Genomic DNA, 13,937 nt, shown 5'->3' with positions numbered 1-13,937 from the left:
TTCATCAAGAGTCTTGCTGGCATAGTATATAGCATGAACCTTCTTGTCCTTTCTTTGTCCCAATACAGCTCCTATAGCATAGTCACTTGCATCACACATGATTTCAAAAGGAAGGCTCCAGTCAGGAGTTTGCAGAATAGGAGCTGTAGTGAGAGCTTCTTTCAACCTGTAGAATGCATTCTTACAAGAAACATCAAAGTTAAAAGGTACCTCTTTCACAAGTAGATTAGATAATGGTTTAGAGATTTTTGAAAAATCTTTAATAAACCTTCGGTAGAAACCGGCATGCCCTAAGAAACTTCTAACACCTTTAACATCAATTGGAAGAGGCAATTTATCAATTACTTCTATTTTTGCTCTATCTACCTCAATTCCTCTCCCAGATATTAGGTGTCCTAAGACAATTCCTTCTTGTACCATAAAATGACATTTTTCCCAATTTAAGACTAAATTCACTTCAGAGCAACGCTGCAATACTTTAGTTAGATTTAATAGACAGTCATCAAAGGAAATACCATAAACTGAAAAGTCATCCATGAAAACTTCCATCTCTTTTTCTAATAAATCACTAAAGATTGCAGTCATACATCTTTGAAAGGTAGCAGGTGCATTACATAGGCCAAAAGGCATTCTCTTATAAGCAAAAGTACCATAGGGACATGTAAAAGTAGTTTTCTCTTGGTCTAATGGATGAATAGGGATTTGATGAAAACCGGAGTATCCGTCCAAATAACAAAAGTATGAATGCATTGCTAACCTTTCAAGCATTTGATCAATAAAAGGTAAGGGAAAGTGATCCTTTCTAGTGGCATTATTTAATTTTCTATAATCAACACACATACGCCACCCAGTCACAGTTCTTGTGGGAATTAATTCATTATTATCATTTTTAACTACTGTCATCCCACCTTTCTTAGGAACCACATGAACTGGACTTACCCAAGGACTATCAGATATAGCATAAATTACCTTAGCATCCAATAATTTCAAAATTTCTTTCTTTACCTCTTCTTTCATCTTGGGATTTAGTCTTCTTTGAGCTTCAACAGAAGGTTTGGATCCTTCCTCCAAGAAGATGCGATGCATACAAAATGAAGAACTAATTCCCTTTATATCAGCCATAGTATATCCAATAACTTTTCTAAATTTTCTCAACTCATTGAGAAGTTTTTCAGTTTCTTTTTCATTTAAAGCTGAATTTACTATGACTGGAAAAGTGGAATTAGCCCCCAAAAACTCATACCTTAAAGATGAAGGAAGTGGTTTAAGTTCTAACTTTGGAGAGTTTTCTTCTTGCCAATCTGTTGAAGACTCAAGAAGACTTTCTACTAGAGGATCTTTTTCTTTACACGGGGGACTTGAATCGATCAAGCAAGCATAATTAGGTTGAATCCCCTCAAGATCTATGTGCTTTCCTCCAACTAGAAAATTCTCCAAGGGATCCCTCAAAATAGATCTCATGACTTCTTCCTCCATGTCTTTAGGCAATATATCAACCCTGCAGCAAATATTTTCAAGAGAAGGTTGTCTAACAGATTTAGCAATATTAAATTCCATTGTTTCATCATTAATGGATAAAGACAATTTTCCATGTTTGACATCTACTATCACGCCTGCTGTAGCCAAAAATGGTCTACCTAGTATGATTGGTATTTGGTTGTCCTCTTCCATTTCTAAAACAACAAAATCTCCCGGAATTAAAAATTTACCTATCTTAACTGGAACATCTTCTAAAATTCCTATGGGATATTTTATAGATCTATCTGCTAACTGGATTGACATTGCTGTAGGCTTTAATTCTCCCATATCTAATTTCTTGCAAATTGATAAAGGCATTAAACTGATACTTGCCCCAAGGTCACATAAGGCTTTTTCAAACCTTAGATTTCCAATGAGACAAGGTATAGAGAAACTACCAGGATCCTTAAGTTTTTTGGGCAAATTATGATGGATCAATGTAACAGTCTCTCTATCATCCAATTTCCTTCGGTTAGCTAAAAGATCCTTAAGAAATTTAGCATATGTAGGCATCTGTTGTAGAGCTTCTACAAATGGAATGTTTACATACACTTGTTTGATCATATTTAAAAATTTTTCAAATTGTCTATCAAGTTTAGTCCTTGCTAACCTTTGAGGAAAAGGAATTGGAGGGTGATAAACAGTTTGAGGCTTTGATGAAGATACTTTTTCTTTTTCTAATCTCTCTTTTTCAGGTTTTTCAACCATAGGAGAAGCGTCTTCATCAATCTCAATATTATCATTTTGATTAGACACAGGTCCGTCTAATTTCTTCCCACTCCTTAAAGTAACAGCATTAACATTTTCAGCTGGGTTTGCAACTGTTTTACCTGGGAACTTACCTGGAGAATTGTTTGAACTAGGCATCAACTGTGCAATTTGATTTTCCAGCATCTTGTTGTGGAGAGTAATATTCTCAACCTTGACAGCAAGGTTTTGAATAGAATTTGCCATTGAATCATTGGTCTGTTTTTGATTAGTGACAAAATTCTCCATAAGGCTTTCTAATCTTGAAACACTTTGTTGAATTGAGGGTGTCTGTACTGGATTTCCTTGCCCATTAATGAAGTGATTGGACGGACGGAAATTAGGTTGCTGATTGCTACTTCCTTGAACTGGGTTATTCTTCCAAGAAAAGTTAGGATGATTCTTCCAACCAGGGTTGTATGTGTTGGAATATGGATTACTCTTCTCTCTTCGAGGAGTGTCATAGAAATTATGAGAAGCTGCCACTTGTTCAGTAGTATCTTCTTTTTCTCCAGTAAAAATTGAGGTACAATCTACTGCAGTGTGCCCTTGTTCCCTACAAAGGTCACATACTTGATTTGTAGCCACTGAATTAACCTTAGCTTTTTCCATCTTGTCTAATCTTTGATTAAGAGTATCAAATTTTGCTAAGAGTAACTCAATATTGTTCACTTCATATCGCCCCGGAGTTCCTTTCCTTGCTGTGACTTCTCTTTCACTGTATTGGCTGTGATTTGAGGCTACATTTTCCAAAATAATCATGCAGTCATTAATAGGTTTCCCCATGAAAGATCCTCCAGCTGCTGAGTCTAATATCATGGTGCTTTGTTGGTCCAATCCTTCAAAGAAAAATTGGATGGTAAGCCAACGGTTGAAGCCATGTTGTGGGCATGCTTGAAGATATCCTTTGAACCGCTCCCATGCTTCATAAATAGTCTCTCCAGTGCCTTGTTGGAAATTAGTGATTTTCTTCCTCAATTCTTTAGTTTTAGAAGGAGGAAAGAATTTCTCTAGAAAAGCTCTTTCACATAATTCCCAAGTTGCTATCTTTTCTCTAGGCACTGTTCTTAGCCACACCTTTGCCTTATCTCTCAAGGTGAGTGAGAATAAGCGGAGTCACATTCCATCAGAAACTTCATCATCAAATTGCTGGGTCTCACAGATTTCCAAGAACCCCTCTAAGTGGTCATTAGGATCTTCTGATGGTAGTCCTCCAAAGGTGTTCTGTTTGAGCATATTCACCAGAGAAGCTGGTACAGTAGCTCCAGTTTGCATCTCCCCTCCAGGTATCCCACGAGCTATGGGTGCAGAGTAATCCCGAAGCGGTAAATTATCTCGTTGTGCAGCCATGTCAAATTCTCTAGAAAGGTTTCTTTTCCTTCTCAGGAGAGTTCTTTCAATCTCAGGATCAAGTGGTGTTGGTTTCCCAAGACGTAGAGATCTCTTTTGCATTAACCCTAAGGCACTGCAAAAAAAAAGAAAGTGACCCGTGAAATCTGAATTGGAGAAGTAAACACTAAAAAAAAAAAAAATTATTTATTTATTTAATTTTTTTTTTTTTTTATTAAAAAAATTCGAATTAAAATAATTGTAATTTAAATCAAGAGACGTAGTCCCCGGCAACGGCGCCAAAAACTTGATGTATGGAAAACCGCAAGTGTACGGTTGTCGTCAAGTAATAAATATCGAATCACAGGGACTACGTGTTTGACCTAGAATTACTAGTATTTTAATTTGAATTTTAAAACAGATGGAATTTTTGTTTTGAGATGATAAGATCAGATTCGATGGTAAAAGAGATAGTAATGCAATTAATGAATAAGATAAAACTTTAAGATAAGATAAGGAGATTTCCGGGAATCTAGGGTTCGCACAAAGAGTTCCAACATTATTGAATTATTATTTTCATTAATTAATTCTATTCCATCTTGAAGGTAGTCTTAACCTAATTTAATCCTTGCACCCAAGGACGGAGCCAAGGGGGGACCTACGGGTGCCACGGCCCCCCCAACAATTTTAATTTTTTTTTATATACATATATATTACTATATGGCACCCCCTATTTTTAATATAAACTCATATGTATAATTAAATGAATAACCCAAATTTATTTTTTATTCAACTTTTGGACTTCTGGTACTGGTACGGCCTGCTATGTGGTATCACTTTGGAATTTTTTTTTTTTTTAAAAAATGTAGCGCCTCATTTGATCATTCCAATTCTTGCCTTCTCAATTCTCAAGTAACACTGGCAATAGGAATAGGATTGGGTAGTGACTATTGACTAGTTAGCATCACAATTCACAGCTTGCACCACGTCAATCAATAATCATCAATTCGTCATTGATTCTTATTTCATAACAACACCTGCACCGCATCATTGGTTCTTCAATCTCTCCTTGGCTCCTTGCGTCTTCAATCTCTCTTTTTATTTTAGTTCTTCAAAAGGTAAATTAACACTTCTTTTTTGTTACTAATATTTTAATGAATGTTTTCTTTTAATTGTTTTAATATTTTCCCCTTTGCTATTATGCTGAAAACCCTTTTCCCCTCAATTTAATTAGAATTTGTTAAGAGTGTTACTGTGTTAGTGTTGTTGCCTATTTCGTATGATTTTTATAGTTTTAAATTCTTTTAGGTTCAATGAAGATGAGGAAGACAACTATTGAATCATTTTTCAAAAGAAAAGAGAGAGATGATGAAGAAACACTGTCTAATACACCAATTTCAAATTTAGATACAAATGTTGATGATGTTGCTGAAGTTGATGAGCAACAGCCACCTCCTCCCAAAGCTTTGAGGACTGAACAAGAAACAATTGAGAGTGGTACCTTGATTCGCGATCCTGGAAAACGTTTACAAATTTGGAACTATCCTATTAATCAACAAGATGATATTCGTAGGGCGTATGTGAAGTTTGGACCATATCAATTTTTAATGGATTTGTATCCACTTTCAGGTCTTGAAGATCATCCTCGCCGATTTCAAGCTCATTGGTTTAGAATGTTTTCTTGGTTAGAATATTCACCGGAAAAAGATGCTGCCTATTGTTTTCCATGTTTTTTATTTTCTAAAAAACCAAGTCCATTCACTTCGGCAGGATTTAGAAATTGGAAGAAAGTGAATAATGGAAAAGATTGTGCATTTTTATCTCACATGGGGAAAAATATTAATTCTGTTCACAATGCTGCTCTTAGATGTTTAGAAGATTTCAAGAATCAATCATGCCACATTGATAAAGTGTTGAACAAGCAAACTTCACAGCAAATTCTAAGCAATCGGTTGCGTCTTAAAGTATCCATCGATGTGGTTAAATGGTTGACATTTCAAGCTTGTGCTTTTAGAGGACGTGATGAGAGTTTGTGGTCAACAAATCGAGGTAACTTTCTTGAAATGATTAAACTCTTAGCTTCTTATAATAACGAAGTAGATCAAGTTGTCTTGGAGAATGCTCCTCAAAATGCAAAATACACTTCACCTACTATTCAAAAAGAAATTTTAAATGTTTTTGCTAGAAGGGTGCAAAATGAAATTCGAGAAGAGATTGGTGATGCAAAATTTTGTTTGATTATTGATGAAGCTCGAGATGAATCTAAGAGAGAACAAATGGCTATTGTTATTAGATTTGTTGATAAGAATGGATTTGTTAAAGAGCGCTTCTTGGATTTAGTACATGTGAAAGATACTACATCATCCACTCTTAAGCAAGAAATCTGTTTAGTATTGTCTAATCATAATCTCAACATTGAAAATATTAGAGGCCAAGGATATGATGGAGCTAGTAATATGCGTGGAGAGTGGAATGGTTTGCAAGCTCTTATTCTTCAAGAATGTCCTTATGCATATTATGTACATTGTTTGGCTCATCAATTACAATTAGCTCTTGTTGCTGCATCTAAAGATTCAAGTGATGTTCATGCTTTTTTTCAAAACTTGAGTAGGATTGTTAATGTTGTGTGTTCTTCTTGCAAACGCAATGATGAGTTACATGATGCTTATGAGACTGAAATTGCACGTTTGGTTGCAAATGATGAGATTGAAACTGGGAGGGGAGCTAATCAAATTGGCACACTACAAAGACCTGGAGATACTAGATGGAGTTCTCATTTCAATTCAATATGTAGCCTTCTACGCATGTTTAATGCAACTACTTCAGTTCTTGAAGATTTGGTGGTTAATGGAACTGGCTCTCAACGAGGTGATGCTACTTATGCTTTCAGAGTATTGATGTCTTTTGAATTTGTTTTCATTTTACATGTTATGAAAGAAATTATGGGAATCACAGACAAGCTTTGTCAAGCTTTGCAGCAAAAGAATCAAGACATTGTGAATGCTATGTGTTTGGTTTCTAGCACAAAGTCACTAATTCAAAAGTTAAGGGATTTTGGTTGGGATTCTCTTTTAGAAAATGTTAACTCTTTTTGCAATAGCCGAGGTGTACCAATTCCTGATATGAGTGCTACTTACTCTAACATAATTCGAACTCGGCTTAAAAAGGATTCTGTGACAGTTGAGCATCATTATCGTGTAGATATATTTACTGCAGCGATAGATTATCAATTGAAAGAATTGAATAGTAGATTCAGCGAGCAATCAACTGAACTTCTTATGTTGAGTGTAGCTTTGGATCCTAAAGATGCATTCAAATCATTTAATGCTTGTGATATTTGTAGTCTAGCTAAGAAATTTTACTCTTCAGATTTTTCTGACCAAGAAATGATTCATATGGAATATGAATTGCAACATTATGAGTTTGATGTGCCAAAGGATCCCAAATTTCATAATTTGTCAACTCTTGGTGAATTATGTCAAAAACTAGTAGAGGTTGGCAAATCAAATGTTTATCCTTTAATTGATCGATTGATACGACTTGTTCTTACTCTGCCCGTGTCAACAGCAACTACAGAACGTGCTTTTTCAGCTATGAAGATTATAAAAACAAGTTTGCGCAACAAGATGGAAGATGGTTTTCTTACTGACTACATGATTGTTTATATTGAGAAGGAGATTGCACGAAGATTTACAACTGATATGATAATTGATGATTTTTACTTCATGAAACAACGACGGGCACAACTTAAGAAATAAAGGTACATACTTGAATAACTTGATCTTGCAATATGTTCGATATATTTATCAAATGTAAATATGAGAAATAATTTTTATTAAATTATGTTAATTATTATCTAGTTTTGTCAGATAATATGCTTTTGATACTTTAATTTTCATTTATTATAAATTATATATTATTTATTCTCGGCCCCCCAGTATTTGAAATCCTGGCTCCGTCCCTGCTTGCACCTTCTCAGGCTACGAGGACGTGTTTAATTAAAATTAATCTCTACTCTCGTGGTAATTACGTTCAATTAAACCCATTAAGATCTTTGTTAATCTATTGCTCCTCGAAAGCTTAAATCTACTCTCGTGATTTAACACTCAAGTCTGTTCCTTTAGGTTCCGATAATTAGGTTCTCCTCTCAGTTCATCCCTAATTATCTATGATTATGAAAACAATAATATTAAAGTTCATATATAAAATATAAAATAACAGATCAAGAATTGGAATAAAATTAAGAAACTGAATAATGCATTAATAAAGAGGTTCTCAGAGGCTAAGCCCTGATCCCAGAAAAAGGGAAACTACTCACAGGAGTTCATAGTAGTTCTCCAAGAAAAAAAGAATAAAAGAAAAGCAAACCTTAGAGTCGATGGCACCGGCGCCCAACCTTCTCCAAGTGTCAGAAACTAAAAAACTGTCTCCAAAACAAAAATCCCCGTTCTAGGCTAACCTAATCTAATTTATAACCTAAAAGGGTAAAAAGGTAAAACTACCAAGATAAAAATTACAAAGATAAAATAAAAATAAAACTTAAAACTTAAAAAGCTGGGACGCGAAGTGAATCACGGCCGTGACTGAGAATCACGACCGTGATCTTCTCTGGAGCACATCTATGAAGGGTCAGTGGCGTTCACGGGTGTGATTGGGAATCACGGCCGTGATTTTCTCTGGTGAATCACGGGCGTGATTTAGAATCACGGCCGTGATTTTCCCTGTAGCTCAGCATTTCCTCTTTAATTCTTAAATCTTGATCCTGCTCAGAGAAAACATAACACATACCAAGAAAAGCATAAAATAGGAAAATGATATAAAAATTTATTAAAAACATGAAAGATATGCATGATTATGCTATGAATTCTTGTGAATTAAAGTGCTAAAATATGAGTAAAATACACAACATCAGCTATCTAAAGGTAATAATTTGAACTTGACCTAAGCTTCATTCTTGACATTTTGCGAAGTTCTCCCTCAAAAAAATATAAAGGTTAGTCTAAGATTTGTAGCAGAAGCTATGCTAAAGAGAAACCCAAGTAATTTCACTCCTACTTAGTACGCCTAAAGGTTTCAACTTTGCTAAAGATTTTTGTATTCTACCTTGAGCTTCTAATGCACCATGCAACATATTTAACTTAGTTATGTTTCTTGCCCCTCCAACCATCACCCTAAGGCTTTGGTATATCTTAGTAACTTTAGGTGAAGACTAATGTTACTTATGTTCTACTCCTAAGATCACCTTGTTAAGTTCAAGGGTGCTAACCATACACAAACCATCCTTAAACCCATCTATACTCAATCTAAGGTCTCACCCTTGTCTTGGCTCGAGTTTTCCACTAAGGTTAACAAAATGGAATTTATTTCCAAATTTTCTTTAATATCACCTATAAAAATATTAGTCACTTTCATCATTCCTAGCTTAAGATTCTAGAGGGTTACTCACAAGTTTAACTAAAAGGTTCCTAAACTTGTACTAAAAGGTTTAACTTTTTAAACACCATTAATTTCCTACTCAAAGTTCAAAATCATAGTCCTTAAGAAAGTTTAACCATTTCTTTTGTTTCATGTCTAACTACCTTTGATTAGACAAATATATAAGGCTTTTATGGTCAATAAACACCTCATATCTAGAACCATACAAGGTAGTGCCTCTAAAGTTTCAAAGCAAAGACTATGGATGCTAACTCAAGATTGTGCGTAAGGTAGTTCCTTTCGTAGGTTTTCATCAATTATCTATAAACATTGGCTACTATCTAATCCTATTACATCAACACCTTAACTAAGCCCATCTTAAGTGCATCACAATACACTGCAAAAAGTTTATTGGGTCAGGTAAAATTAACATAAATGCACCAGTTAGCTCCTCCTTAAAGATCTAAAAGCTACTCCTACACTTACCATTTTACCTTCTACATAAACACACCTCTTAAACTCACCTAAAGTTATATAAAAAAAACCACAAAAGGCTTAACTAGAATTAGGTAAACCAAAACAACTATGGTAATTAGCCTACTCCTAAGCTCTTTGCAACTACACTCACCTAAAACATCTTAAATAAGGGCTAGGCCTTTCCTAGTTAACTATAGAAAACCCTACCTCTCCCTTAGGTGAAATATTAGACACATCCTTAAGGAAACTCTTACACATTTTCTATTTAAGGGAATATTTGGTAAGATAAGTTTTTCTTTCAAGTTCTAAAGAAGCAACATCATGTATACTTGAAATTGTTTTCTAGACACGTTAACTTGGTTGGCACCAATAGAATCTTCACTCTTATTCGCACAAGAAATATTGCTTTGTGAAAAAATTAAATAGGACATGATTGGAAAATAACCAATCCATACCAATAGGTTCATCTCGTTGACAATGAAACAAACAAATCAACTAACTACAATTTTATTTTGAAAACTAACAAAGGACAATTTGGGAAGACATCGAATGTAGAAATTAAAACACTAGTTGGTGTTTCCATAAAAATTTTGAATCTCAAAGGAGGACATGTGCAATATCATAGATTTTCTTTGAAGGGATTATGAACAAAAGATTTTTCTATAATTAAGCAATACAATCTAAGAAATTTCATATGTCAACTAAGTGACTCAAATAAAGTTATTGAGTTTTAAGGCTTTAACATAACTCAAAGAGAAGGTTTCTCCTTTGATTTTTGATTTACTACATTTTCCACCACTGCAAAACTACCATTTACTCCATGATTGTAGAGTTAAAGGGACCTAGATTTCTCTTCCAACTTCTCACCACAAGATATCGCATTTTGATTCCCCATAACCTATGTTACAGTCTATGAAGTATCAGCCTTCTCATACCCATCCTTACCAACTATCTACTACCTTAATTTGTTAAGATCAAATTGAATGTAAACAATAGTGAACAACAACAAAAAAAATATAGTAATACAACAATATTCAATATCATAATTCTTAAAACATCAAGGGTAAAAGTTTTAGGAACAATTCCTCATACTTCACAAAAAGAAAATAAACAAGGTACTTTATCCTGACAGAATAAAAGATTCATCCATTAGAAAACGCATTCTTGAAATAAGCTAACTAGAGATTACAAAAAAAAAAAAAAAGATGCTAGGGGTAATGCCTTAGGTTACATGTTTTAGACTTGCTAAGTTTCCTATTTGCAGTGCACAATGCATTGAGGTGATTAGTTTCAATAAATTATAACAAAGCAATTAGGACCCTTTCCATAGAAAATACACAAAAACTTTTTCATATCACACCAACACTTTCATGAAACACACTTGGGAAACGTGAAAGACATATAACTCATTAGCTAGATGAATTGAGCTCGAATACCATTTTTAACACCCCTCAAATAATGACATCTCGATAATTTCACTTCATGATACTTCACACGATGATACATCACACAACTTCTTATTGGTCAAAACCCTTCACTAGTTAAAACCCTATGGGTAACTCTTTTTTATATACCTAATTGCCTTTTAAGATCAACAATTATCCCCAAAAACTAACATTAGACTTCTCAATGTGTTTTGTCCTCACTCACACTATATGAGAAACTTCCTAAAAGTTCACCCATCCTTAAATTACTCCAAGTCAAGCATGCATAACTATGAAGTTCTTAAGTGATGAGCAACTAAAAAATATATGCATCTTGTTGGCATAGGTAACACTAATAATTCCTTTAGGTCATCGTCAACTATACAATCTCAAACTTGTACAAATCTTTAGATTCCACTCATTCTAATATGTTATAGTTGTTATAAATCTACTTGCCCCCTAGGTCATGAATCCCCATGCTCACACAAGGAGACTTTTCCTAACAATGTATTTTATATCACACCCTTCACACAAAACACTTTAGGCACATGATGCATGTCACACAAACCCAATGTGTAATTCATATCACATGTATTTATCACCAACTACACTACGAAAAAAAAATAGATTTAACAGAGATTAATTTTGAACTTACCAAAGGTTAAAACCCTTGTTAAAGACGTTACCTGCGGTTGCACTTTTCACAAGCAAATAATTTGTGGGTAATGTGTTACCAACAATTTTTACAAACTCTCAAAAATGAAAAATTTATTGCTAATTTTACAACCCCAATTAAGTTTCTGTGATTTCTTAACCATTGATGGTTAAGTAGGGTTCTCGTAACCCTCATTAAATACTAGAGGTTAATAACCTCCGATAAAAATTATGATATATGGCACTGTGCTTACGTGCAATTGTTAACCCCTAGTAGTTGTTGAGGGTTATAAAACCACAACTATTGTAAAGTCATTTTTAGTGGTTCTCAAACTTCAGGTACTTATCAAGGGTTATTTAACCCTATTATTACCATTTTTTAATTAATTTTGTATTTTAACATTTATTCTTACACCTATATGTGAATAAACGTTTCAACCACTATTATTTACCTAAATTATTATTTTTATGTTGTTATATATATATATATATATGTGTGTGTGTGTGTATAATAATAGTTTGGGAAGGTGTTTTTCTTAAATAAAGTAAGTAAAACAAATTGAGAAATCAATTTGCAAGTTATAAGTATAAACTAAATTTATATTTCTACCATAACATAGTGAGACTACAAAATATGAAGTATGAAATTAGCACAATGTAGCATAGTAGTAATAAGGGAGTGTTCTCATGAAGTCTCCTAAATAAAGAAAAAGAAAAATGGAAACATAACATATATATGCTCTTCAAAATAAACTAGCACAAAGTTTTTATCAATATTCTAAAAATGAAGTACAAATCAACTACAAAATAATTAATATGCTTTTGAGTTACCACCCATGCCCCTCTTCATGCTAAGAATTTGTTCCATTTGTTGGTACATTTCCTTGATCAGAAACCTACAATATAAACATATATCATAATTAGAAACACAAAAATTACAATATAAGATATTGAAAAGTTATTCATTTTGAAATACTATCAGTGAATTATTGAACATGGCCAAGTCAAAATGCAATTGGCCTTGAAAATTTTGAGTAAAATAAATCATCATTGTCTCAAACTTCTATCTTGTTCTTCAAATATTTTATTTTGTTCAATCAATGTTCTATTTTATTCATCCAATTGTGATTTTAGTGTAGTGACTTGAAATAAAATACCAATTTAATTAAATTAGTCTAAACTATATAAAAAGATCAACAATTATTTTATTTGGTCTAAATTATTCAATGTGATATTATAATGTATTCAATTAAGTCAACATTAACTACCTTATTCCTCACATCATTCATATAACACAGTTAGGCAATCAAGCCTAGACTTTATTCCTTCTAAGCCTCAACTTACACTTCATGTTGCATGACAATCACATGATCCACATATTCACACATCATACCTTAAACTACTATATAAATCCTTACTTATTCATCATCTTATTATCCTTATCAATAATGATCATTATCTTAGTAAAATACCTCCAAATAGCACCATTACATTACAAAATAAGAATTTATTCACGTGCAAGGTGGCACTCGATGAAGGGTCTTATACGCCTAATGCAAGTCACCAAGAGATCACATGTTGATCTTTAGAGGTCCCTCGCCTAGCATGACTATAACAATCTCAGCACAATTCAACAGAAAACATCATGTATTTCAATTGCGCCCAGCGCCTGCCAGGCAGAGACTCTAAGGAGTCTCGTGCGCTCAGTGTGGCCTAACCTGCGCCCAGCGTGGGGAAGGTAGAGACCTACCAAGGTCTCGCGCCCGGCGCAATTCGAATTGCGCCCAGCGCTCTCTTGGCAGAGACTCCCAAGGAGCCTCCGCGCCCAGCGAGTCCAAAAGCGCGCCTAGCGCGGCACCATAGTACCCAAAACGTGTCACCATTGATATCGCACCTAGCGCAGCCCAAGTCACGCCCGACGGGGGCCAACTAGAGACTCCCATTTGCAAGCTCGCCCGGCGCATATAGCTTTGCGCCCAGCGGGCTTGCCTAAACAGAGTCCCCTGGTGGTCACGCGCCCGAGCGCGAAGAATAGCGCCCAGCGCGAATTCATCAGTAACTCTCCCCAAGTTCAAAAATTTTCCAAATCCTGCAAAACTTAACAGCAAAACCACATGCAATCCAGCCAAAAGTTCCCATTCTCATCAAATATCAATAAAAACGCCTCATTTTCAACATGCAAACACAAATCAAGGAATTTCCCAAAATTCCTCCAAAAACCCCAAAAACCCAAAAGACCCCCAAATTAACAATTTCAACAGTTCTCAGCTCAAATGCAGCAAACATTCTACTACCAAAGAGTTCTTAGAACTCGTTTCCAGCCAAACAAAGAAAAGGACTAGCTTCCCTTACCTCAAATCAAGAAATTTGAGC

General features: G+C 34.6%; 1 protein-coding gene, 1 non-coding gene and 1 pseudogene across 2 annotated transcripts; all 3 read left to right on the top strand.

The window, feature by feature from the left end:
• Positions 1-3,139: 3,139 nt before the first annotated feature.
• On the top strand, positions 3,140-3,246 carry LOC145950985 (small nucleolar RNA R71). Its single transcript, XR_014428811.1, has one exon. It is a non-coding gene; the product is annotated as a small nucleolar RNA R71 (small nucleolar RNA).
• Positions 3,247-4,438: 1,192 nt separating this feature from the next.
• LOC145950767 (uncharacterized) lies at positions 4,439-6,661 on the top strand (annotated as a pseudogene).
• Positions 6,399-7,352, top strand: LOC145950360 (uncharacterized). Its single transcript, XM_083061450.1, has one exon. It carries the CDS (start codon positions 6,399-6,401, stop codon positions 7,350-7,352), a length of 954 nt encoding a protein of 317 aa, XP_082917576.1.
• The last annotated feature ends 6,585 nt before the right edge of the window (positions 7,353-13,937 follow it).

The sequence above is a fragment of the Cajanus cajan genome, chromosome 8 (assembly GCF_000230855.2).
Source record: "Cajanus cajan strain Asha chromosome 8, NIPB_CcT2T_4, whole genome shotgun sequence".
Classification (NCBI taxonomy): Eukaryota; Viridiplantae; Streptophyta; class Magnoliopsida; order Fabales; family Fabaceae; genus Cajanus; species Cajanus cajan.
The sequence above is the reverse complement of the archived record's forward strand: the minus strand, read 5'-3'. Positions and strand labels throughout refer to the sequence as shown.

Coding starts and splice junctions, on each gene's coding strand:
- LOC145950360 (XM_083061450.1), top strand. CDS start 6,399: ATGTTTAATGCAACTACTTCAGTTCTTGAAGATTTGGTGGTTAATGGA.